The sequence below is a fragment of the Primulina eburnea genome, chromosome 4 (assembly GCF_022965805.1).
Source record: "Primulina eburnea isolate SZY01 chromosome 4, ASM2296580v1, whole genome shotgun sequence".
Classification (NCBI taxonomy): Eukaryota; Viridiplantae; Streptophyta; class Magnoliopsida; order Lamiales; family Gesneriaceae; genus Primulina; species Primulina eburnea.
In genome coordinates, this window is record NC_133104.1 from 2,409,618 (window position 1) to 2,436,675 (window position 27,058).

General features: G+C 34.5%; 4 protein-coding genes across 5 annotated transcripts; 1 reads left to right on the forward strand and 3 right to left on the reverse strand.

Moving 5' to 3' along the window:
* Positions 1–323: 323 nt before the first annotated feature.
* LOC140829682 (agamous-like MADS-box protein AP1) lies at positions 324–5,730 on the reverse strand. Its single transcript, XM_073192988.1, has 8 exons — positions 5,332–5,730; positions 2,791–2,872; positions 2,581–2,645; positions 2,375–2,474; positions 2,073–2,114; positions 1,639–1,680; positions 1,272–1,396; positions 324–682 (listed from the first exon to the last, which is right to left on the reverse strand). Exons 1-8 carry the CDS (start codon positions 5,514–5,516, stop codon positions 583–585), a joined length of 741 nt encoding a protein of 246 aa, XP_073049089.1. The 5' UTR covers positions 5,517–5,730; the 3' UTR covers positions 324–582.
* Positions 5,731–7,984: 2,254 nt separating this feature from the next.
* Positions 7,985–8,954, reverse strand: LOC140829683 (uncharacterized). The gene is made up of 2 exons (XM_073192989.1): positions 8,646–8,954; positions 7,985–8,562 (listed from the first exon to the last, which is right to left on the reverse strand). The coding sequence occupies exons 1-2, from the start codon at positions 8,907–8,909 to the stop codon at positions 8,065–8,067; spliced, it is 762 nt and encodes a 253-aa protein (XP_073049090.1). The 5' UTR covers positions 8,910–8,954; the 3' UTR covers positions 7,985–8,064.
* Positions 8,955–11,562: 2,608 nt separating this feature from the next.
* On the reverse strand, positions 11,563–14,518 carry LOC140830579 (protein NRT1/ PTR FAMILY 2.7-like). Of its 2 annotated transcripts, none has more exons than XM_073193968.1 (4): positions 14,234–14,518; positions 13,701–13,918; positions 13,080–13,621; positions 11,563–12,549 (listed from the first exon to the last, which is right to left on the reverse strand). In XM_073193968.1, exons 1-4 carry the CDS (start codon positions 14,313–14,315, stop codon positions 11,721–11,723), a joined length of 1,671 nt encoding a protein of 556 aa, XP_073050069.1. In that variant the 5' UTR covers positions 14,316–14,518; the 3' UTR covers positions 11,563–11,720. The 2 variants fall into 2 exon arrangements, with proteins under 2 accessions (XP_073050069.1, XP_073050070.1); XM_073193969.1 differs by lacking the exon at positions 14,234–14,518 and adding an exon at positions 14,091–14,226.
* A 1,877-nt stretch (positions 14,519–16,395) lies between these two features.
* Positions 16,396–22,812, forward strand: LOC140830580 (uncharacterized). Its single transcript, XM_073193970.1, has 8 exons — positions 16,396–17,050; positions 17,217–17,572; positions 17,985–18,153; positions 19,926–20,070; positions 20,853–20,968; positions 21,048–21,126; positions 21,626–21,859; positions 22,231–22,812. Exons 3-8 carry the CDS (start codon positions 18,098–18,100, stop codon positions 22,522–22,524), a joined length of 924 nt encoding a protein of 307 aa, XP_073050071.1. The 5' UTR covers positions 16,396–17,050; positions 17,217–17,572; positions 17,985–18,097; the 3' UTR covers positions 22,525–22,812.
* Positions 22,813–27,058: the final 4,246 nt, after the last annotated feature.

A 27,058-nucleotide genomic window follows, 5' to 3' on the forward strand; every position in this document is an offset into this window, starting at 1 on the left:
AAAACACCTAAAATTGGAGTTCATTAGATAATTATCATAAAAAACATAAGGTGTTTCATTTTTCTCTCTTGAGAAGTTTGAAAATGGGTTTTTAGGGGAAAAAGGAAAAACTAAATAAAAGAATAGTTCTTTTTGTTTTAAAAATTAGGAAATTGCTTTCTAAACATGAAAACAAAGATAACATTAATAATTATGTGGGATTTTTATAACGAAACTGTAGAATGAATTTCATAGGAAAAAAATAAAAGTCTTTCTTGTTTTATTTTAGTGAAACAAGTTTATATAATTTTCCATTAAAATACAATTATAATTTGAAAAGTTATATTATTATTTACACAAGAAACCACACACATATTAGTCTTGCCGAAACATTTGATTTCAATGCAGACATCATAAAGACACTCGTGAATTTCTCATGCAGCTGCGTACATAGGATGTTACCAAATATTACACACTCAAATAGACCCCCAGAAATCAAAAAGAAGAAGAAGAACAACTTGGAACATATATATATATATATATGTGTGTATATATATATATAGACACACACTGCGATCCAACGCGGTGGAAGCGGAGTCGTTTTCAGGCAGCGAAGCATCCAAGATGACAGGAATAGAGTGAATCAAGTGTGAGATCAAGCTCATTCCTTCTAGCTTCTGCATCTTCTGTCTCGTACATATCACTACAATGCCATAAAAGGTACGTACATTTTAAAAGCTAAATTATAATTATAAGTAATCACATCTCAGGTACGTACATACTTGACGAGTATACAAATTATATTTTCACCTGATCAATAAATAAAAATTTGGTGGACATATCCCGATATCGTGCAATCTTGAATTCTTGTAACGAATCCGGGTTTTTTTTTTCTTTCTGAAACTAATTAACAGTAAGTTGAGAATAACATACTCGACGAATTTAAATTTATAATTTTCCTAGTTTATTTGATCTATATATACAAACTCTAATGATTCCTAGCTTAGTATATATATTACGGATGACATTCAAGAATTTGGCGTTAACTAATATTGCTAAATAATTGTCTGGATGTCTTGCTAAATTGCAGGTTTTCGCTAAAACCATTGTTAAAAAACATACGACAACGGTTTTTCACAGAATCTGTTCTCGTATGTGTGTTGTTATATGCAGAATTTCTTGTCGTGCTTTGTCTCTCCCACAACGGATGGAGAGATGATTTATGCCAAATTGTGATTTGTTTTAGGTAAAATTGTAGATGGGAGAAGAGACATATATTTATATATAGTTACCCTATGTTTAAACGAGGAAGTTGAGGAGCCATCACGAATGGAGGTGGCATTGATGCAAAATTAGGGATCTGATTTTGCAGCTCCCGTGGTGGCTGCTGCTCGTTTTCCTTCTCCTTTTCTTTGATCTGTTTGGATTCACGAAACAATAAATTTTTTAAATTTAAAGGGTTCTCGTAACAAGTAATATCAACATGATTATTCGCAAGAATAATATTGAATGTCCTACATCGACTGAATTAAGTCTTTAAAAATTATATATATAGACTTGGAAAATCTTATCATTGAGCTGGTTTTTGAGGTTGAATTAGGGTTAAATTTCAATCTTAATAAATGAAGGGTAAGTAAAAAATTCCAGTTAGTTAATTACCTTCTTTGCGAGCATGCTATTTTGCTCTTGTATTGCTTTCTCCTGTCCAAACATTTGAAATCTCGATTCAAGAAGATCTTATATTCGGATTAAACATATTAACTTGCACATTTTTCATCGTTAGTCGAACTACGCAACGACATACTACTACTATAATCTTTTCTCAGAGTGTGAAAGTTTCATTTTTCATGACTAACATATATATTTCACTATCTTTATACTTGTAATGAAATTATCATTTAATTTGTTCCTGCCTCATCATTTAATTTATATATATCCTTTTTCTATAATAAAAGTGTACTTTCATTAACGAGAAAATTAATATTTTTTTATTATTAATGATTAACGATTGAGTCATTAAACAAAAAACCCTAACAGGTTACATCCCCAGGATTAACTTTGTAAGTTTTTGCTGCTTAAATGAAATGACTAACCTTTCGCTGCAGTTCAGATATTGAATCGTACAAGAGTTGATTCTGTAAGGGAAATATAATGCAATTCATATCTCGTTGGAAAACTCTCTCCAGAAGTTAGTTTATAGATTCATTAAGTACTTCCATTCATTTTGGAAACTTAAAAATCTTATAAGGTTTGATAGTTCAAATTTTTTTTTAAATAATTTAAAAAGTGAGGGTGATTCTTTGGTAAATTAAAGAGATGTATTCAGAGCGGACATGTCGAGTATCGAAATATCAGAGCATAAGATGTAACGAAGATAATAATAAACGAATCATACTTTTCTATTCCGAATGCTCTTAAGCGCGGTGTCCAGCTGTTGCTCCAAGTTCTGGAGATCTTTCTGGTTCATGGAATCAATATCTTCTCCCATATAGTTCCTGCAAATGAAAATCATAAGGCAACAAGCAATGCATCGTGCATCGATATCTTCTTTTTGTATATACTAATATTGAAATCTTCTGTTCAACTCTATCTATTAATTACCTGTGATTTCTTTCTAAGAGCTCAATTCTAGCCTTGAGTCTGTTGTATTCTACGCTCCAATCGGCCTACGTACAGAAGAAGAACGCAACGGCGTTACCATTATTTTCTAGAAGCTATGCATATATATATATATATGCATGCATGAAATTAGAATACAAAGAAAACCATTAGACAAGCTACTGCTGTACATTCATTTCAGCACGCACTTACTGGAGACTCAGGTTCATTTGCAACTTGTAATTGTCTTTCTGCAAACGAATATCTTTCGTACCTCTCAAGGATTTTGTCCATGCTGCAATGCAACACCAAAAAAAAAAAAAAAAAAAATCGCCCCTCTATTAATTATTGGCAGAATTATAAAAACAATGGCCGAATAGACACATGTTGTAACATATTCCTTTTTATTTTAGATTTGATGTAAAACGAGGTCAAGTTATTTAGTTAAATGCACATGGACAAGTTATCTAACATATTAACATATGTTAGATAACATATTAATTATTAGTTAACCGTACATGGACAAGTTATCTAACAAAAGATCTAATACAGTGATCTAATTAATTATTTGTTTTCAAAGTATTAAATAAATTGAAATGATCTATCTTATGTGTAGAAACTCAGTTCAATTAAGTCTTTTATAATGATTCGGATATTGCTAAGATCATATAAGGTTATGGTCTATGAAGCACAGAGAATGACAAAAAATATATACAGTACTACATGTATGTTAGATCTCTCTTTCTCTCATCCAAGACAAGAATATCATGGTCGATTCTCTGTTATCTCAGAAAATCCATAACTACAACGTTAGATTAATCAATGGATTTTGGTGCACTTTTACTGCTATTTATAATTTTTGATAATTCGACATGAATTCCTGACATGTTATATAAATTCAATCACATGATTTATAAATTTAATTTTGTTAAAACTCCAACAAAATTAACCTTTTTGAAACGATCTTTCTTCAAGGATAAATTAGCTAAAGATCTGTTGTGAGACAGATCTCTTATTTGAGTCATTCATAAGAATATCGGTAGAGTTGACCGATTACGGTCCAATCGATATGATTCCCTTCTAATCAAGAAACCATTGTCGTTCTGACGTTTTTTAGTTCCGAGGATTCTCTTAGGATACCCCCAAATTCCAGACACAAACTGGGTAATAATCCATTTCTTCTTCTGAAACCAGAAAATGACAAACTTTTTTGTTCCAAGCTTGGTACGTACTAGTTGCTATTTCCAACAAAGAATCTACAGATGACCAAGGGTTAGAGATTGTTAGGATCCGATTTAACCATAATGCGACTTTGGTCAAAAAATTAAACCAGTTAACCGGTTCAACGGTTTCTCTAACTTAGTCATCTCGCTGTCGTCGGACCGATGGTTCATTCTTTTAGTTCAGATTTAGATGGTTATCAAGAAGATGGGAAGTTAAGTTTTTGTTCTCTTAAATTTTAATTAGCAATTTTATTTTCAAATTCAAGTTCCATTAAATCTTTCATGGTTAAGTACAAAATCTTAATTTTTGAAATATTCTTTTAGTATTTAAATTTTGGAGGTTTAAATTTGGTTAATTTTTTTAATCAATAATTCAAAAAATTAAAATCAAAGATCGAACCGAAACCGAAACCATAAAGGATGGACAGCTGGTTTTAAGAACTGGTCTAGCCGGTTATGGTTAATTGTGGGAACATCCTAACCCATGGAACCCGAGTCGGAAACGGTTCCTGCTCGTGTTTTGTAAAAAACAACCTATGAATACACCGTGTCAAAACGTAGTGTGTAGTGTGCGTATACACATATCGATAGTACGTGTGTCTGAGTATGTTTCTTGTGAGACGGTTTCACGAATCTTTATCTGTGAGACGGGTCAACCTTACCGATATTCATAATAAAAAGTAATATTCTTAGCATAAAAAGTAATATTTTTTTATGGATGACCTAAATAAGAGACCTGTCTCACAAAATACGACTCGTGAGATTGTCCCACACAAGTTTTTGTTTGTAAGTTTTCACATTTAAATGGAATATTTTTTAAAACAAGATCAAATATTCTCAATGGAATATTTTTAAAAACAAGATCAAATATTCTCTCTACGTCAGATAAAATTATACAAATTAAATATTTAGCTGTAAAAAGGTGAAAATACACTAAAACAACAAATGAGTTTTTACCTTTTTCAGCATGAACATATATAGCTTAAATTATATGTTATAATGTTTTACTTCGGAAGAACAGTGATGCATATATAATTAATACAACATAAAACCTAGGTGTATACTTCGATCGCCATTAATAAATTTCAACCATAACCACTAAAAAGATAATAAATAAACGTTAATAAAATAGGCGAAACTCAATGAAGGTGTGAAAACTAAAAAGATTTTAGAAGCGCCACGCAATACATATATGAAACATGAAAATAATACCAGAAAAAATAAAACCCTACTTCTACTGTTCATTATTTCAGCAAAAAACCACAGATCTTATACTAAAATTGAATAGTTTTCACGTATTGATTAGTTAAGTGAAGTTCAGAAAAGACACAGAAATTAAGAAAAGGGTTAGCTGATAATTATTACCAAGAATCATCAGCTGCAGCAAAGAAAGAAAACCTATTTTTTTAGCTCATAATTCCACAGAAAATTATGCCATAGATCTTACACCCAAAAAAAGGGTAATTTTTTAGAAATCAGTTAAATAAAACTTTCAGAAAATAATCAAAAGAAAAGGGAAGTTGATGATTACCAAAAATCGGTAGCATACTCAAACAGCTTCCCTTTATGGGAAAAAACAATCAAAGCAACCTCTGCATCACAGAGCACAGAGATCTCATTGGCCTTCTTCAACAAACCACCTCTCCTCTTTGAGAATGTCACCTGCCTGTTAATCTTGTTCTCAATCCTCTTCATTTCCACTTTCCCTCTCCCCATTTTTTTTTCTTGAAAAACCGAACAAACCACACTTATCAGAAGCAAAAATTACCTAAAAAGAGAAACCCCGTAGCTTAAAATGTGAGTTCCCTCTTGGTTCAAAAAAGCATCAGGATTTCATTATTTCATCACTCAACTCTTTCTTGCAAGTGTTGTCTCCGTTCAGTGGAAAAACTTTATGGGTTACATTAATAGATGGGGCAAATTCAGCATTTTGATACAGAAGAACCGTGGGATTAAAAAAACCTGAAACCATGTTGGAAAAACCAGGTGGTTTTTTTAAGGATGTGCTGTCGATTTGTGATTGGAGAAGAAGGGTGCGGGATCGTTGTTGTCTGGTGGATTATGAGGCTCACAGTTCTTGAGAGGGTACGATGAGTAGGGGAAGAAAAATACTGGAATTTTTAGTATATTGAGATTATCGAATAGAAAAAATATCGAATTTTTTAGTATATCGAAAATTTCGGTACAATACAGTATCGACATATCGTACAATTTCGGTATAATCGGTATGTTAGTTATATGTACCAAAAATTTTGGTACGATATCGGAACTAAATTTTTTATACCATAATTTTCGGTATGGACTATGGTGTATGATAAACAATATTCGTGACGGTACGATATACCACTTCTAACGATGAGTCTAGCTTTTCAAGATTTACGGAGTTGGAATATATGCCCTCCGATTGTATTTGAACAAGATATTTGTGCAAACATCTATTTTTAAAATAAAAGTATCGATGAGTTTCATATTTTTGTTTTAAATTAAGATATTTATGTAAACATCTTGTGTAAAAAATTCATCGGGAATTCTTCTCTCGATATAACATAAAATCATCCTTGAAATCCGAGTTTAACCTTTCACGAGTAATTATATTTATTTCCATACATGTTTCACCATGCCAACACGTTGGTCCATGTTTTCATTAGGACTAATTCTTTATGTTCTACGGAGTAACGTTAATTATGTAATCATATATACCCTCAATTTGAATATTTTAATGTATGAATTTTTTTTTTTTCATCTTTTGTATTTATTTCTTTTTTGTTTTAGTCAACTATGTTACCATTTTTGTGTTTAAATCACATTACTTTTATTTTTTTTTAACAATTATGGTCATTTGTTCTGTATTTTTTGACTTTTTACAAGGAAGTATATTGTTAGGCTGAAAACGAATTAAAATTACAAAAATAAAGATAATGAACGTAAGAGTAAATTCGATAACATAAATGACCGAAACAAATTTTTTATCATATTATAAATATATTACTTTTTAAAAATTTAAATCATTTGTTTAAGTTAAAATTTTATACAATCACAAATTATTTGATTTTGTAAAATTTGAATCAGCCGTTTAAAATAACACGTTTTTTAAAATTGGAAACTAGCATACCGTTTGACATTGCAACATCTTTTGAGTTTAAGGATTCTGTTCCTATGTTTCTGAAAACTCTTAAAATAACATTTATAAGACAATACAAATTTTTTTTTTTTTGCAAACTTGTTAATCGTGCCAAAAAATACATGCACATCTACTCGATTAAAAATGAACTTGCCAATAATATTAGGAAAAATGAAATTATTTTTACACGAGTGAAAATATTTTCCAATGACCGGGAAGGGAAAATAACAATTTTAGTATCGTAAGTTTTACATATTTCATTCCTGGTATACTTATCGATATATAAATTCACGATTTTGGTCGATTAATTTTTATTTTTCTCATTTTTATTATTTTTTCAATAGAGTACAGGCGTGCATCTGAACACAATGTCACATTAGCATTTTTCGATATGAAGTCAACATTTTTCGATATCACATATCAAATATTTGAAAATTTGTATCATTTATGAAGTGTTAATATATACTGGCGCGAGTAATAATTGACATCACACTTTCCGTGTGAAAAGATTAAATTCAAATGGATTTGCATAATCATATAATAACTTAATTATGATAGTAAATAGGACCACGTCAAATATAATTTCATTGATATTTTTTGTTATTTTTTTATCTTCAATATTAAAATTAATTTTAAATCTGCAATCTTAACTCCAAGCACGACAGTTACTAAAATTACCAATTTCATAATCAAATTGTTCGTTTCAAAATTAACAAATCACACGAATTTATTGGGAAAAAGGTAACTTAGTCACCATATGTAGTATCAATTAAAATTTGTTATCTAATTTTACTCTAACTTGGCTTATTTTGTATTTTTACACTTTTTCACACTGAAAATCGATATGATATCAGATAATGCTGACATGAAAATTAAGATCATTAAAACGGACTAATGGGACGGGTCAGCTCGTAACTTATCATGTCGGGTTGAACTACATGAATATTTAAGCCCATCTAATCAAACATCATATTAATATTATTTCAATTAAGAAAACATGATACCGCACAAATTTCCAGTAAAATTATGCACACATCCTTGGATGCATCAAATATGTCGAAAAACCACCAAATTGAGCAGAAACAAGATGAATTTCAGTTTCCTAGAAAGGACATATCTTTTATGGTGTAGTACACCAACTCTTCATTTTGTTTCAAACCAAATTAAATTTGTATTGGAGTAGTCGCAAATGGAGGGTGCTTTTTCTGTAAGTGGGGTTCTATTTTTGTTTGATGAGAGTGATGATTGTTGTCGGTTGTCTTGCTTCAGATCAATGGCTTCGAAATATCTGCATAGTTTTCCATGTCGATCTCTAGAATCAGTGCACGCCTTCTTCTTCCCATTTTCTTGGGATAAAAATGGATCATATTTCGAAAGCTTCCGGCTAGAATCCTCATTTTTTTTCTTGATTGAGCAGCATGTTTCTTTGACGTTGGTCGCATTACGCGGATTCACATGAGCAGCCTTTGATCTTTTAATGTTCCTCTTAAGCTTTTCACAAGCTGAACTTGCCGGTGTATCGGTACGCGAACAGCGAAACTCACGTGCTTTGGCATCGAATGGACTAGTTCCTTGCATTTCAACTTTTCGAGGAGTATTGCTTCTTGTTTTTGGCTCTCCAAGAGAAATGAGAGATGTTTTCTGCACTCCAGAGTCGAATTACAAGGCAGAGAATCCAAGAAATGTAAGAAACAAGAAAACATGGTATCTATATGCATGTTAACCTCGTCGAAAAAGCCAAATTTCGGGGATGGAGGACGAATCCCAGACGGTCTGAACTGTGATGCAGAGAAGAATATGTCCCGAGTTTCTTGAAGAGAATTTGGTGCTTCTTTGGCATCATTATAGTCCATAATTATTGGCTCTTTATCATATCCTGTTCTCGAACGGAAACCAGTTGAGAGAGACGGCGAATTTGGTACCAATTTGGTTCTTTCTGAACATCTAGTCCAGATTCTAGACATTTCACTATTTCTTGCCTGTGCCATTCTTTTCAAATGGCTAGGACATGATCGAGGGCTTGAGTACGAAAATCTCGCTGCCAAAAATAAAAAAAAAAAAACAGAAAAAAGATTCAAAGTAATATAGTATACGTTAGACAAAAGAATAAATACAAGATCATGTGTATATATATGTATGTTCAACTTCAACCTCAGTTACCAGAATTAGGTGTTGTGTGTGTTTTTTCCATTTTGGCATCATTTTTTCCCACTAACTCCTTTTTGTTTGGCTTCATATTCAAACTGTTTCTCAACCTGCATAATGCCTTGGCTGGGTTTGGAGAAAATACAGGGCCTTCTTTTCTGCTACTTTTCTTCAAAGTATTAAAAAATTATCAATTAGCCAACATAGTTGCAAACTGTACAATTTTTATCAATTTCAGTCAAAAAGTTAAAACTACAAGTAAACATGCAATGCAACAATTCAGAACATGCATATTCCAAGTTCTCACTGTCATAGAATTGAGCAATTGTGCCAAAGCAAGTGTTCCACAAATGGTGAATCATCTATATTTCTACATTGTGGAAGCCCAGCTAGCTCCAAAACAAAACAAAATATTTAGTTCAAAGTAATTTGCCATTCCATCAGAAAAAATTCAGCTCGGACATTTTTCGATCCTTATTTATCCGGAGAGGAACAGTCAACTTTCTTGTTGCTGCCGAATGAAAACTTATTACAGACAACACAGATTCTAAGTACGTTTGTCTATCAGAAGAGAAATGAATGTACATAACTTAATGGATCAAAAACTTACTACCGATGTCGATTCCTGATTTTGAATCCTTGATTTATGATGATAGTTCATGTTGATCAAGAACAACCTATATATATAGATGATCAACAAAGTAGAATATGTACAAACAAAAAATATATTTCAAATATATATATCATAGATATATGAATGTATGTAGATGTTGCATGCATTAGCACATGAGATAATGCATCACCTGAACTATTGCAAAATGCAGCATCCCAGGCTAAACTTGGTCTGCTTGATTCCACGCCCAAAGGTGGTAGTCTCAATTGTCCATAATCTTTTTCTACATTATCTGGGATATCGAACTAGAGTTTAAATTTCAACGAAATCTCTTCGTGCAAAATTGTTTATTTTTCGAAATCGGAATCCTTCTTGCTTCATAAAATTTAAGATCGAGTTCAAATACACGACAATAAAAAATAACAAACCTTGACGAGAATTACTCGAGTGAGTAGCAACAAGAAAATCACTATAATCATCTGAAAATATGTCAATAAGCTTAATCTTCTCATCTGCGGCACTGAGACTGAAGCCAATGCTTTTTCTCTTCTTCTCTTGATCACCAAATTCCATTTGATCTTTTAAGAACGAAATTTTTGTTTGAACGAAATTTTATAAAAAAAAATTTGGGAAATCAAGAAACGGCCATGCACAGTAAAATTTTGAATTTGGAGGAAATGGGATCGAGGGAATCGTTAATTATAATTATGATGATTATTAAATTAGATATTTAATGGGAGATAAATTGCTTGCAAATAATTTGAAACGGCTGTCAAAGAATTCGAATGCATTTGTATTTTATCATTATTATTAGCTGCGACGTACGGAATATCTCGCTTTCTCATATTTAAAAAAATTTAGCTGTTTATATATTTTGACATGTGTAAAATAATCCCTCCTCTTGATAATGTAATTTTTAAATTAAAATGAAAACGCAAATCAAACTTACGATTTTATGTTGTATTGGTCCCAAATTTGAATTTTCTATAATTCTGGTCTTTTTTTGTTACAGCGTCCATTTCAAAGGCAGGCCATATATATGGGTGTCAATTCAAGTGTGGTGGGTTGGGTCGGATTGAGCAATAATACTATTCAAAAATTACTCAACCTGAACTCAACTCGAAAACTCTTAACCCAAACACGAACCCGAATCAATCCGATCAGTCTGATTTTGAATTTTTTTAATTTTTTTTAACGAAAATTCAAAAAAAGAATAATGTTTTAATTTAAACTCCCTCATATATATTATTTAAATTTGAAAGTCTAATTGTAGAAAATTAAAATATATTTACTAAATCAAATAAACAATTGTTTAAAAAATAAAAAAATATTCAAAATAAATATTAAATTATCAAAATTTTTTATATAAATATACAATAAATATTTTTTCAGACATACTATATATAAAAATATAGGCAATATTTATTAGTTATATTTTTTTAAAAAAAATTAAAAATTTTGGGTCAACTTGAGTTGACTCGAACCCAACTCAACCCGATCATTATATATTATCCTAACTTTAATCAATTTTTTTTTTTGTGAGCTAATTTGAAAATATGTCCTAAAGCAAGCTCCCATGTGGGCATTGCCCCCATGATAGAATGGAAGACCAAGATTTGGTCATGTATATGTAGTACCCACTTTTTTTTTTTTGAAATTGTATGTTGACAATATCTTACCGATTGAAATGAAGTGAGGGTAGTGCAGGTAGGATCTCATCTATGGCTAACTTGTGAGATACATACATAGTACTTGATATTGACTTCATATAGAAATCATTCGGTATCGGAATTTTTGGAATAAGATCAAAAAAACCTGAAGTAAAGAAAAATTCAAATTAATGGTTTTTCCTTATGTTCAAGACTTTCAAAATTGAATAAAACTTGTCAAGATACATGATTCATTGTTGAGTTCAATCAAAAGCTCAGATATCAAATATATACGATAAAGTTAACTTTGAGTTCTATGCATGGAAGTCATTCTTTATTACCTCACTTGAAGGAGTTAAAATCTACCACTTCTCCTTCCAAACATTCCTATGCTAAATCATCTCGACTTTGTTGCTGCGATTTTCGTCTTTTTGAACATTTTTGTACTTGTAAACGGACGAGCACACGAGGTAGAAGGCGAAATTCATAGCTCCCATTATACAACAGAACCAGTATACATTATCAAGCCTCCCGTGGTTTATATCGTCCGGTAACCATCCAGTCGTCCTTTGAATAAGATCGATAATGGCATTACTAATATAGAAGGCAATGCCAATGAACATAGCAATAGCTGCAGTTGAAGTACTCTTCAATGATTCTGGAAATTCCTGATAATACAAAGCAACATTTCCTGGAAAATGAAATGCTTCTCCTATACCGGCTAAAGCCAATGGTGGCACCAACCAAAATACTGACATAGGAACGATAGCATTGACTTGGGTTTGCAGATTGTTGGATCGTACTAATTTTAGTCGCCTAGACTCAACAACTGCTGAAACAGCCATGCTGATTACAGTACAAGCATGCCCTGTTCCGACACGTTGTAGAAGTGTGAGTGGTTTTGTGGTGATTTTCTTCCAGAGTGGGAATATCAATCTGTCTAAAAGGAGAATGGTGAGGGAAGTTGATAATAATATGAAGACTGGCATTGTTCCTGCTGGGATTTTGGAACGAGATCCGAGGTGACGATCCATGGTCAAGGCCTGGATGATGGTTAAACTCAGTTGGATGGCTAATGGGGTGCACAGGAATAAACCAGTAGACCATAATGGGAATATTTTAACGAGGGTCTTGAGATCTTCTACTTGTTGTACTGTTGTTTGTTTCCATGGATTAGAGATGGATCCGTCTTCGTTTACTAACGCTGCCCTGTTCAAGAACCTGCAAAGTTGGAAAGTTTTTGTTATTATTAATTGAAACTACTAATGATAAGGATTGGAATTTGGATGCAGATGTCAGGCTTTAGTGGGAACAGGGGACAAACGTCTGATGTATCGCCATATTATTTGAGAGAGCATGCCAGCCTTATAAGCTATTCTATTGTTTCCTGTGTAATGAACGTGGCGTGGAGTATTTCCCACCTTTTAAACGCAGAAGTCCACATCAGCTCACTCCGATCATGTTTCATTTACTAACTTGTATGCAGGACACCCATTCTGATCCAACCTATAACTAGATATGGATAATCTTAAGGACATACATACGACGTTATCTATTTTGCAAATCGCTACTTTTCGTTGGCTTTATTCTCAACAATATATCAACATTAGACTGTGAGCCCCAATCGAGAACATGTTATGGCTGCGACTGCACTTATGTATAGCCTTCCGTCACGAGTGCAGCTGTTGTCATTCCCGAGTGCATTTTTGTCAGTTGTAGAGAGCAAGTCCTTAATAAAACAGTGAACTAACCTGAAAAAGTTGGTGGGATTCTTAGCAAACGTTTCTGTGGCATCTTCATCCGAACCATGGTAATAATCTTCACTTTTCTCTGAAAGAAGCATCCTTCTTTTTCTAAATGCCGCAACGATAACACAAGCTAAACTCTTAAAAGGGCTCCCTTTTGGATTAACAACACGATAAAACCGTCTTCCAGACAAGAAAACAGCTAAACCGATCACGTTAGCCCCAACACAAAGGCCAAAACCTAGTGTCCAACTAACATTGTCTTCGACAAACACAATGGCGGTGGAGCTCACAACTGTGGCAATGTACATTGTGATAATGTACCAGTTGAAAAACACTGACTGATTCTCTGGAGCGTCGAATTGATCAGCTCCCATGGGGGCGATAGTGAAACGTGTGCCAGCATTGCCTAGAGATGAAAGGGCTAATGCAAGATACAAGACCGCCAGTTGGAGTTGTGAAGGATGTTTACAAAGGTTTGATCCATTTTCACATGCTGGAGGTCTCAGTTGGTTGAATGCTGCTGTAAAAAGTATTAACAATATGCCCTGCATTACAGTAATAATATCTTAAAGAATGTTTAAACGAGTTTAACATAATAAATTCAGGAAAAAACAGTAATTTTACCAGCAAAGATATAATAGACGAAAACCAGATGACTGAGAAGCATCCAACAAAGGAATCCGCAATTATTGCTCCGACGATCGGAAACATCGTAATACTGCCATTCACAAAGTTGTAAATCTGCGCAGCACTTATGCTCTTAAAGTTGAACTCTTGTATCAGATAAACTATAAGGTTTGACACCCAGCCTCCCGCTGCCAGTGTTAGCCCTGTCAAAGTCGCTGTTTTTCGAAAAAAAACTGGTCAGATCGTTCTAAAGATGCAAATTTCGTTGAGTTATATAATAACTTGCCTATATCAAGACAGTTCGTTTATCAATACTTGATATATGTTCCACAAAGTAAATTGTATTATATACACTAACTCGAGGTACAGAGTAAACTCTTCCATTACATGTTACTGCTACACTGGCAGTGACAACATGTGTTAGAATTCTTGATCTCGAGCATTAACTCATGTCAAACTGTGAAAATAACATTGACAAGAAAAGTTGATGCTTTTAAATCTGTGCTAGAAAAAGGAAAGAATCAATGAACCTATGAGAAAAGGAAAGGTGATCCATCCGCCCCGCGTGCCGCCAGCTCCAGCTTGTGGGACTGCTGCTGCCAAGCCGTTCATGATGCCTCGAGGCTACTGAAGTTTCTGCAAATGGGCAAGAGGTGTTGCAGATTTTTGTTGTGTCCTAAAAAAATTTTGTTGGTGGACTAACTATAATTTCAATATTAGTTCTCCATTTGGGTAACAATCATTTTTTTCCAAACAAATCCTGAGGTGAGACAAAGTGGTTAACGTGATTTTCTGGTTAAGATTATTCTAAACTCTAAGGTCGTGAATATAAGAGATATGTCAAGGCTACCCACCCACTCAACTTTTTCAGCGTGGGTGTGGGTGGGCATCCAGCCAATTTTTTTTTTATGAAAAATTAAATAAAGTGTAAAATAAATCATTATATAAATAAAAACAAAAATATATATAGCTTAAACTCTAAGCGAGTTTATTTTGATTCTTATATGTATTTTTATTTTTTGTTGTAATTAAAATGACAAAAATTTGTGTGGGACGGTTTCACGGGGTCGTATTTAGTGAGACAGATCTCTTATTTGTATCATCTATGAAAAATATTACTTTTTATTGTGAATATCGGTAGGACAGATAAAGATTCGTGAGACCATCTCACAAGAGACCTACTCAATTAAAATTGTTTTTTAGAATTACATTCTTATTAGATATATTTTTTTTTATCGACCATGGTCATAGTTTATTCCCTTAAAAAATTACATTTTTTGTCATCTATATTGGTAACTTAACGATTTTCATCACTTATATTATGAAATTTCAATTTTATTTTATATATTTTGATTTTTGATAATTTTAATCTTTTTCTATTAAGAATGCACATGTGGTAATACATACGTCAACGTCATATCAGTACTACAACGGTGTCACATTAACGTCACATCGAAAAAAAATTAAAATTATTCCAAAAAAACAAAGATAATAAACTATGAATCAAATAACCCCACAGTTTGAAATAGATCATAAAATTCTAAACCTCAAAAATTTTAATAAGTGAAGCTTGATTAGTTAATTGCTGGCACGAATCTCGTCTGGTCATTTGATATTATATTTTTCTTGACACATTTCATGAAATAAGGAATCGTTGAAAATGATATGTGTATTATTTTAATTATCAATAATAGAGTTGGATACTATTTAGTTTGATGGGTCAAAAAATTAGAGCAGATTCAGTAATTGTCTTAATCAGTGAATGAAATCTTTATATACATATTACATAATGAGTAGTCAGTCTCTTGTGAGAGTTAGACTAAGTTAACCCATCGATTTTTGTTTTTTTTAAAAAGACATAAGAAAAAACAACATATATATACATATTCTATAATGAGTAGATCTCTTGAGATGGTTTCAGAAATTTTTATATGTGATATAGATCAATCCTACCGATATTCACAGTAAAAAGTAATATTTTTAGCATAAAAAATAATATTTTTTCATGAATGACCGAAATAAGAGATATGTCTTATAAAATACGACCTATGAGACCGTTTCAAACAAATTTTTGTCTTCGATAATTTGTGTGTTACCCATTATATTTAGTCAAATAGCTCAACGTGCAATGTCATTAACATAAAAAATTAAGAGTGCTTAGAGTTTAATAAACGAGAAATTGGCTTTCAGTTCTCAGCCGTCGATTTTTTTGTGTTCAGTCCCTGAGTACTTTTTTAGTACTACATTTCCACATGAAGTCTATCACATTTCCACATGAGGTGTACCACATTTTTTATTACATAATACCACAATTTTGTGGGTAGATTGGAGATTTTTCACCAACTTCCCCTTTAATAAAATCTAAAAAAACTAAATAAATAATACAAAGTTTTTCAAAAATTTTCCACTCATTATATCATTTCATCTTCATCCCAGTGTTATTTTCGTCAATAATTTCTTGAATATTTGATTCTACACAAGAAAAAATTGTTTTAATACTTTCATCATCTTTATTATCGAAAGAGTAATAATCTTATACTATATATTAAAATTGAGCTGATAGAAACAAATTAGTGTTTGTTTTTTAGTATGAAAATTAAATTTATATATAAATAAAATAGATTAAATTTGATTTTTAATTAATTTTTCAAATACGTAGATCATTAGTTTATATTATACGCGGTAAAGATTTACGCATGACCGTCTGACTTCATCGATTTCTGAGTCCTGAGTTGGAATTAACAACGAGCTGATTTGTTTATGTACTTTTGCGATTTCGCATTCTTGGTTATTTGAGCAAGGTTTTGACTTTTGAGTGATGGAGGGGTCTGGAAATGAACGATTGGATCGCTTTTTGAATTGTGTTCAGGCAGTCAAGAATGTGGTTTCGCCTCTAGAATCGAATTTTCGAAAGATAGCAAAGAATTTTGAGAATTGCGTTTTTGGGGTTCCCAGGAATGGCTGTTTAAATATTTGTGCCGATGACACTGCTATCGAGCTTGTGAGGAGACACTGCAGTGCCGGTTCAAGTATCGATCATCATGTAGCGGTTAATGGTGATGTAAAGAAAAATGCAAACTTTCCCGTGGAAATATTCACTGGACTGTTTGCAAGAAATTGTGGAAATGATTTACTTAGTAATGCTAGTGTTGGTGCAGACGGAGTTGAGATTTTGAAAGAGAGGTGTGGAGGCAATAATGATTGGAAAGTAGGCAGGAATTTGAATGGGAATGTTCTGCACTTTGAAATGGCATGGTCAGTTCTGATTGACGGTTTTTTTAGCTTCTCTCATAATCCAATCCAGGATAGGAAAAGTGAAATTAGGGAGAAGAAATTGATGGTTAAAGGTAAATGTTTTCCATTTGAATGCTTAATAGCGTGTGTGTTTGACCAGCTGATCCATTTGCAATTTACAAACGTCTGATGTCTTGGTTGAGGATAATGGTTCTTAGAACACTGATTATGAAGCTTCTGCTGCAGCTGTTAATGATCATTTCTTCTCGCGTATTTCAGGTGGTAGAGGAGCGTCTGTATAAATGGATTTTCGAGTAACCTGAAGTTTGGGCGACTGAAAGGTGTGCCACAGAGTGTTATTTTGGTTCCTTCGGTGAATGACACGAAGGATGAAGGGATTAATAGTGCTGCTGACCATAATGGCAGTGAAGCCGATTCGACTCAGAAGTTGGATCAGGAGTTACTTGATGTTCCTTTGTCTAATAAAGAAGGTTTCGAACCAGTTCTATCCACCATATCACCGACAGAATTATCCAGACTTCTGCCTTCCATAAGGAGATCGTTGAAAGAAGATCATCCTGACAAGAAGAAACTGTTAATAGTCCAGGCTTTCTTCAGATATACAGAGGCTGAAGGTGTGTTTTCCACTTCAATACTAATTTATCTGATCGGAATTGCTTGACAATGTTAACTGATATGCTATCAATTGGTCATAAATCTTGGCCTTCTATCAAAGACTGACTCATTGTCAATGTTACATGCCTTCCAAAAATCGAAGTCCTAGGACTCATCTCATTTTTATAGAACACGTGTAAATCCTTAGCTTGTTTACCTTGGTGCTGGTTCACTGCTTGTTCGGCCACGATGACCACGACAAAGACTGCATTTAAATCAGGTGTGGATTTGCCGGTTCAGCGTGGTCCATGTCTGCACATTACCGCATTACACATTAAAGTTGGATACTTCATTAACGGATTAACTTCTTTCTCGATATTGTGTACTTTATTAGTTTAGTTGGGAAATATAAGTTAAATCTTCTTTCTGCAGGAAAGAAGCTTTTTCAGGAATTGGACAGACATGATGATGGGCAAGTTTCTTTTCAATGTCTTGAAGTTGCTATCAGAAAGCATAGATTGCCTAAGAGTCATGATAGTGAATTTATGTATCATTTAAGGAGTTACTTGCTGCCATCAAAACGGCTTCAAAAAGACTCACGGTAAACCAATTTCCTTTCCTGTTCTACCACACATGCAGTGAATGCTAACGTTAGATCAAATTCCCGCTTAGTTTTAGGTTGCATGTAAGTTATTTGTGATGGAAACTTGAGAGCCATTGGAATTTATGTTGGTACTTGAATTTTTTAGATGTATTTCCAATAAGTTTGAAGTTTGTTGTGCAGTTTTTTACTGGCACATTTTAAGAGAAGTCTCATATCTTGAGTTTCCTTGTTAGCAGCATTTCCTTTTAATCTCTCTTCTTTTCTGTTTACATCACTCAAGTAATTAAACAGGATAAAATTATTGTCATGAAACTTATAGAACTTGGAAGTATTTTTTTTAACCTGGCATTTATTTATGAATTTCATAGCTGGATATAGATTTTTTCCTGAAAGTTGTAGTTTGAATAATTTTTGTTTTCCTGATTTTGTGTATTTTTATCCCTTGGTCTGACTGTGATGTCAGCAATTATTAGATTTTCGAACTTAGAAATGGAAGAATTATAATTTTGGGAGAACATTGGGTAGATATAATTGCCAATTTGTTATGTGTTCAGTGTAACAATAGGTTATCTGTCATTTGACTCTGTTCCATTACACTTGCCTTTGATACAGTGTTAGGATCGGCAAAAAGAAGAAAACAGTGCAAAGTGCGGGGTTAAATATACTGTTTTCATGAACTTGTTACATTTTAAAAGAATTTTCCTCTACTTCCTCCTTCTATGCACAAAGTATAGCTACAATAGTTCTAGTTCTTGAAATATTTAAATTAAACTGAACACTGAGAAGTTGGAATGAGTACTATATTTAAAACTATGTGGAATTAGTCAAAATAAATTTCAGAGAACTGATTAGAAGTTTTAAAATTACGTTTGAAAGTACAGAATGCAGAATGTTAAACTCAAATATCTTAAATGAAAAGGTAAAGAGGGTAGTGATTTTAAAGATATTCGAAAGTGGTGTGATCTTTCTACGTCCTCTCTTCTTCCAACTAGAACGAATCCACAAATTAGTCTTTGTCTGCACTAAATTCTGAGGTCTAAATCACTTCCAGATTTAGTGAACTCGATTGGTCAATAAAACTAGCAAATATTGTCCACTACACTTCTGGTTCGATGGTAATACCAATGGATAGTGCTCAAGATAAAGTATCTGCTCTAATCTATGAATCACACAAGATTACTTGAGCAACGTCACAAATATGTGTGAGACAGAGTTGCTTATTCGCTTTTGTACCTAGAACGTAATTGCAACAATAAATTTACATCAAAAGTTACGATATTTGGCTTCTATATGTACTCTGTCAATTATCTCTGCTGAATTCATTTGGTCTGATAATCATGACACTGTGTTGAGAGGGGTAACATCCTTATAGTTTAGCCTTTTTGCTGGTTCAGTGTCTAAATCAAATTTCTCTTTGCTAACTACTTAGCCAATAGAATTAGCTTACTGGAATCGAATAGCATTTTCTAAGCATAAATTTTAGCTTGATCATCTACACTGAACTTGTGTGAGATGACTTTCGGTTTGTTCATCATCCCTTGTCTTTACTGGAACTCAATACTAAAATTGTTCATTGCTAAAAGTCATCTATACTTGAAATCATGGACAGTGATTAAATAAAAGAGAAAAATAACTGAGTATGAATGAAATGTTTGTCTAAGACAAAAGTTGTACAAAAATCTTAACCTGAGACACAGCATAAATTGGTATCATTTTACCAACTTTTGGTGGCATTTAGTAAACGTCACTGAATTCTACATTGCATGCAGAAGGATTTTGTCTGAAGCTGCTAACGTGGGTGCTGTTTCTCCGAATGTGGAAATACCTGCTGATAGTGTTTTTAAATCAGCGTTGGCTGGAGGAATATCTTGTTCATTATCTGCCGCTATAATGCACCCCATTGACACGATTAAGGTAAATTTTAGAAAATTTGATAATAAATGTATGTACAAATCTGTTTGGTCTTTTTCTTGTTATTAGGTGTTAGCAATGTAAAATCGCACATTAATCCAATCTAGATATGATATATATTGTTTATGAGAAAAAATTGATTCGGTCCTCTAATAGTTGCATGAGCTTCAGTCCTGTAATTCTTATCAAACTGATGAACGTTAGAAAAAAATTGTGATCAGTATTCAAATTAAATGCGAAGGCTCATTGACAGATACACAAACTGCACATAACTGCCATGAAAGTCTTGGAATTCCTAATAAACTTGATTTTGATCGTGATTTGGCAAAATGTTTTGGGAATTGATTGCAAATAATAGATTGTCTGCTTCTTCAACGTGGGGTCAGAAATTTCTTTTTTCTGAAGTTAATTGCCCTCGGATTCAACTTCCAGAGTTATGTTAAAATATTGAAGGACAGACAACCTTGGAGTAGAGTAAAGTTGTTGTTGTGTTTGCTTTTGGCAGAGTGATTTCTCTAGGATTCTCGACCCAATCAGGTTTTTTATGATTTGTAATATGTATTGTTCCATAAAATGACTCAAGCATCTAGTGCTCTCGCTTTAAGGGGGATTGCAACTTTGGTTCGTCATTTGGTGGTTTGTTGTAATTGTATAGAGATTGATATTAATTCGATAAAGCTAATGATTAAATTATCGAACATGAAAAATAGGCGCATTTTAATTTTTTCGTAAGTGTAATTTCATTTTTCACGAGGCAATTTGACTGCTCTCAATTGGTTTCTCAGACACAGGTCCAAGCTTCAACCCTTAGCTTCTCAGAAATTTTATCGATGGTTCCTCAACTTGGAATCCAGGGATTATATAAGGGGTCAATTCCAGCTATTTTAGGGCAATTTTCAAGGTATATTTTGACTATCTGTCATCTCTTTTACTGTTAATGATAGAATCTCTTTTCTGGATGATATGAATACTTATTGCAGCCATGGATTGCGAACTGGAATCTGCGAAGCAAGCAAGTGTGTTTTAATAAAATTTGCGCCGACACTTCCAGAAATACAGGTAACAATTTTGGTGATGTATGTGCGTGTTAATACTTTTCCTCCATATAAATAGTCTTCATTAATCGTATATATGATCGTTTGCTTATTTCCAGAATCTAGCTAAGAAAGATGCTTTTGAATATGTTTTCTAGCTTGTTGGGAAAATTACATAGTGCCCTCAAAGCCATTGTACCTGTGTGCCGCCTTATGGGGATCAAGATTTTACTTCATACTTATTTAAATATCCTATTTATGTTGAATATCCTTCATCGTGAATTGCTAGCTAAGTTCTAGTCATGCCAAGAAATTATATGAACTTATTTATTTTTTTTAATTTGGTTTGAAGAGCTTACTTATTAGTTGAGTCATTTTTACATAAGTTGGTCGGTGAACTACAGTTATTTTAAGAATGCTATAAACATTTTTTATAAAAAATTACATTAGTTTGTAAATACTGCTTCTTACATTGAATTTCCTACCATACGTTGACAGTTTCTTATTACGAGGATGGTGTTTAGGTTCAATCTATGTCATCATTCTGCAGCACATTTCTTGGAACAGTAATGAGGATTCCATGTGAAGTGTTGAAGCAAAGGTTGCAAGTTGGTCTATATGACAATGTGGGAGAAGCTATTGTCGGAACTTGGCGGCAAAATGGTCTCAGGGGTTTTTTCCGTGGAACTGGGATGACCTTATGCCGAGAGATTCCATTCTATGTTGCCGGCTCAAGCATTTATGATGAATCCAAGAAGGTACGGTACAGCTACAGCTTTCCCTCTTTGTAGTTTGCATTATTTCCAATTTATATTCTGTAGCTGATCGCTTTTAATGGCAGCTCCTATTTACTTTAGAAGCTTTTCAAAGAGTATTGGGAGCTCTTTAAACTGTTTCAAAGTCAGTTCCTTGATTCGGTTTCCTATCTGGTTGGGAAATCAATCCCGGCATGCCGATGAGTTTAGTCTCCTTCTGGGATATCTTTATTAAAAACTGAGACCGACGCAGGACCGTACTACTAGGCCATAAAATGTCACCTATAGAAGCGGCATTTAAATGGTTTCAATTGATCCGAGTGGTAAAAGTGGTTTTAGAAAGTGCATTAATATGATTCCTTGCACTATTTCAGGCTGCTCAGAAGCTTCTTGGACGGGAGCTACAACCATGGGAAACAGTTGTTGTTGGAGCTTTGTCTGGTGGGTTTACTGCTGTGTCGACGACTCCTTTTGATGTAATAAAGACGAGGATGATGACTGCTTCTGAGGGCAGATCTGCAGCATTCTCCGTCGTGTTGTTCTCCATCTTACGTCATGAAGGGCCTCTTGGATTATTCAAAGGAGCCATTCCTCGGTTCTTCTGGGTTGCTCCACTTGGTGCCATGAATTTTGCTGGCTATGAACTCATAAGAAAAGCGATGGACTGAGATAAGGGTACTGCTGACCCACTCTCATACACAAGTAGGAAATGAAGCTCTATTGATCAAGTTTCTACAAGGTTAAAAACTCAAGACGGAAAATGTTCTCAGATGTTCCCGTCAATATGAAATACAGTAGTAGAAATAACAAACCAACAGCAGCAGTGGTATAGTAAAATGTCTTGGCCGATACATCCCCCTAACTCGTTTGTTCCTGCTCTACGACTTCATTCACTTTTATCAAGAATGGATGTAAGGGGTCAGTTATATGCAGTGACGGAGTCAGGTTTTCATTTATACACGGACTAGATTTTTCTAAACCATAGTTGAGCTAATATTGACAAATGGAGCTCCGGACTACCAAAAAATAAGATAAAATTTTATATATAAAAAATATCGGAAAAAAAAAGTCACTCGGGCTATCGCCCGGGCGGAGCAACACATGGTTCCGCCCGTGGTGATATGAATGTTAAATCGACGTCATGTCTTACTCGAATTCAGAAACAAAGCTAGTTGTAGCAGAAATTTCCATTAATTTTCATCACATATTAAATCAATTTTCATTAATATGTGAGAAATACATGTGATTTAATTATATTAGGTTATGAGTGAAAGTTCTGTTCTCACAGTGTGAGTGTGATGAGGGTGATTGTTGTATGTATCAGAAAATAGGTGTTGTACGTAGATGTTGTAACACCCACGACAACATGCAGCGGAAGTTTCAGTTAAAAAGTTAACACACAACTTGAATTATAATAATAATACGAGTGACGAGATATAAATTATGCACAAGTATCAAATACTTGTGCGGTGCCTCAGGGCAAAAATAATTCACTAGGAAAACTTGTAAGTTTACAAAAACCAATACTAGTGAAAGAATAAAACAACTCCCTTAAAAGGAGAGTAACAAATTGCATCCTAAATCACTAACAAACCGTATAACCAAAATACATAGGATTCATCAACTGAGAAGTAAATGGTCTTCAAAAATTCCACACTAATCAACACAGTGAATAGGTGTTGTCTTCATATGGTGTCAACACTTCCCAGCAACACGTTAACAATAGCATGAGATGGCTTCGATCTCGAAAAACTCTTCGAACTCCTTCGTCTCTCTCACTATCCTTTTTCGCCCTATTTTCCTATTAAAGCACACATAGAGTTTTATTAGAAAATAACTCCTTAAAGAATAAGGATCTCATATCTTAAAGATATTAAGATTCCATATATTAAAGATATTATGACTCTCATATCGAATACCAAATCTACAAGAGATCACATCATAAATTAGAGATTATTCTCAAGTCTAGAAAGGCAAAACATTAGAGATATTAAAAAGGAAACTATATCAAGGAATTTAATTATTTTCAATATCCCCCTTTTTGCCTTTCTGGACAAAACACCCCAACATGGTTATACAGCTCAACTCCCCCTGAGTTAGCAAATCAGTGACTCAGCCAACTTAGTTGTCTCCCCCAGAATTCTGCTGTTAAGCCTTCCCCTAATGAAAAATATCACAGGTGTTGTATGTTAGATGTTGCAACATTCAGATCATAACACCGAAACAGTTCATTTCATTAATCAAGAGGAACAAAGATTAGAGAAAATAAAAGGACAACTAAAGTAAGAAGGACTAGAACCATCAAGAGAGACAAAAAAACACTCAAAATCTCATTTATCCATCATTACTGCTATTAGCATCATCTATTTTGGCTCCACTGGTTCCAGCTGTATCATCTACTCCCCTTTTTTGTCCAGAATGGATGCTAGCAGCAAGTAAAAGCTCATAATCTGCCACTTGATTTTCATAATGTTCAATGGTCTTCTTGGCATTAGCAATCTGTTGGCGACCATACGCAATCTGAGCTTGAATGTAAGAGAGAGATAGCGTAACATAACCAGCAGGAGGTGTAGGGGGAAGACTAGAAGTGTCCGGCAGAGGCTCAGATGTTGTGGCACCAGTGTGGCCAACATCCGAAGCAACACTCGAACTTAGCCAGGGCAGATCGATCTTTCTGTTGCCCTTAAAATAGACAGGAGAAATCTTCAGAGTTCCTCCGACAGGACAGAGTTCTTCATCTATATCCGTGATGAATCCTTTAGATTCCATAATTCCATAAATGAGGGAAGGGTAAGGAAGCTTGGTTTGCTTGAAGTCTCCTTCAGCATATTGCAAGACTGTCTGGAACACCAGCTTCCCCAAGTTGAAGGCACGGCCTGTGCCAATAGAAAATAGCACCAGGGCCTGAGATCGAGTCACCGTAGTCGAGTTGGTAGTCGGTGTCCAGTTCCAGATGGAAGTTTTGTGTAGCACAGAGAAGAAGGAGGTGAGGTTGGCAGCGCTCAACTTCTTGGGATGATCAGGGAATACTTGGATCACACCTCCAGTAAGTACAAAGGTTATAGCATGTATGTCAAGATCTTCTTCCACCTCTTCAATATCGGGAGTGTCGTAGAATGCATTGATCACTGACGGTGTGAATTTGTAAAGTCGCTCACGTACGAACACTCTGCCATATTTCACCGAGTCCTTATCTCCCACACTCCTCAAAAGATTGCAATAAATTTCCAACACAGCTCGACGGCAGTAGGGCAGTACAGTGGTGACAGTGGAGAACAGCCTTCGGTTCTTCAAGAACTCAATCAAATTATGTTTCCCATACGCATCAAAATCAATGTTTTTCTCCTCAATCAACTCACGATGAATAAAAAGGGGCCATAATGCCAAGGCCTCTTCAGAATAAAACTTCGGGGAGAAGGACTTACTGAGATCATAATCAGCAGAGTCAGTGTTGTGCTCGGTGTTGTCAACATCCACCTCAACACCGACAGCAGCGTCAGCAGCAGCATCTTCAGAAGACTCGCTAGCTTCAGAGTCAATGTCCTCAGATGCATCATCACCTTGTTCCTCAGATTCAAAGTCAGATACAGACGATGAGGAGGAGTCATCAGAGGCACCAGGCCGGTTTTGCTCGAATTCCTTCATCATTTCTGAGTCAGGTTCATCCTCCTTAGCCATTTGTTTTCGGGCGGCCTTATCTTCTTTGAGCTGAGCAAGAAACTCTGCCAAAGATTGTTCATCATCTTCAGGTTCACCAGGAGATTGTTCTTCTGCAGCTTCATGAGAATCCGTGATGGAGTTTGGCTTTTGACTACCAGAAGTAGAACCAGATTCCCTAGCAGCAGCAGTTGGTTTGGGGCGAGCCACCAACTCAAAATCATCATCATTGGAGTCATCTCCAAATGAGAAATCAGGGTCCAGAATATTTGAGAAGGTGGATGCCCTTGGCTTCTTAGTAGGGACAAAGTCAGGGTCAAACCCTGCTTGTCTTTTTGACCTTCGGCGCATAGGAGCAGGGGGAAAGGCTCTATTCACGGCCTCAAAATTTGGGGGATCCTCGACATTGATTTTGTTCCCAGGTTCACCAGGAGCGATCATTTCCAGCGGGATTGGTTCTTCTGGTACACCCATAATTTCCAACCTTTTAACATTGGTTGCAGCTGTGGGTGTTGGGTCAGGTGATTTTTCACCCATGCTTGCAGCCATTTCACTCCTAATGTCGTGAGGATCGAAGCCAGCCATCTGTGAAATAGAGAACAAAAAAAGGTAGTGTGGATCGAGGAACACAGGAAATCGCGAAGGCAAAGATAATTTCCGAAAAAAATGAATAGTGAGAGCAGGTGAAATTTTAGAACGTGCGGGAAAATACTAAATAGTAAAGTTATTCATCATCTATTCCTAATTATTTAAGGACGCCCCTCCAACGGTAACATTCTTTCGAGCCGTGACTGCAGCCCCTTTCCAAATCAGTTTTTACTCTCACCCAACGGTAACTTTCTGAACCAGTGTAATCATTCTTTCAGGAAGATCAGGCAGGATGAAACGCCACTTCGAATTAACCCCACTAACCGTTAGATATCAAGGTATTTCAAAATTAAGTTGGTTAGGTTATTTTTCGAATTTCATGAATTAAAAGATGGTAGCCCACTGGACATGATGAATTCACAAAGCAGTAGTATGAATGACTTAAATTTATGCCTGAAATATGATAAAAAATGAAATACTCACGCATGTGATCAAACTGTGATTAGTCTGTAGTTAGGTGTTGACAACACCTCTTGGCAACACTCACAAGTTGGACTCAAACTTTCTTGAACATTTTTATTTCAGACATGGTAGCTCCCACTCTAGAGGAACGGTCTTCATGGGACTCCTCTAGGTAGCTTTTTCCATCTGGATTTTGACTTAGAAGTGGTAGCTCCCACACTAGAAGAACGGTCTTCATTGGACTCCTCTAGGTAGCTTTTTTCATTTTCTTCTAAACAATGTTTTTGTTCCATTTTTTTTTTCAAATTCTTCTCTTCTTTTCTATTTTTCACCTTATTGCTCAAGAATATTCTAGGTCATTGTCTACATTGGATAAGATCATGTAGTACACGAACATCCTCAACAGCTTTACGACTTAGATTGAGCACACTCCATACTTTAGAGAATTTTGATAGAAAGTTTGATTCACAACTGAGAGCGCACCATTCAGTATCC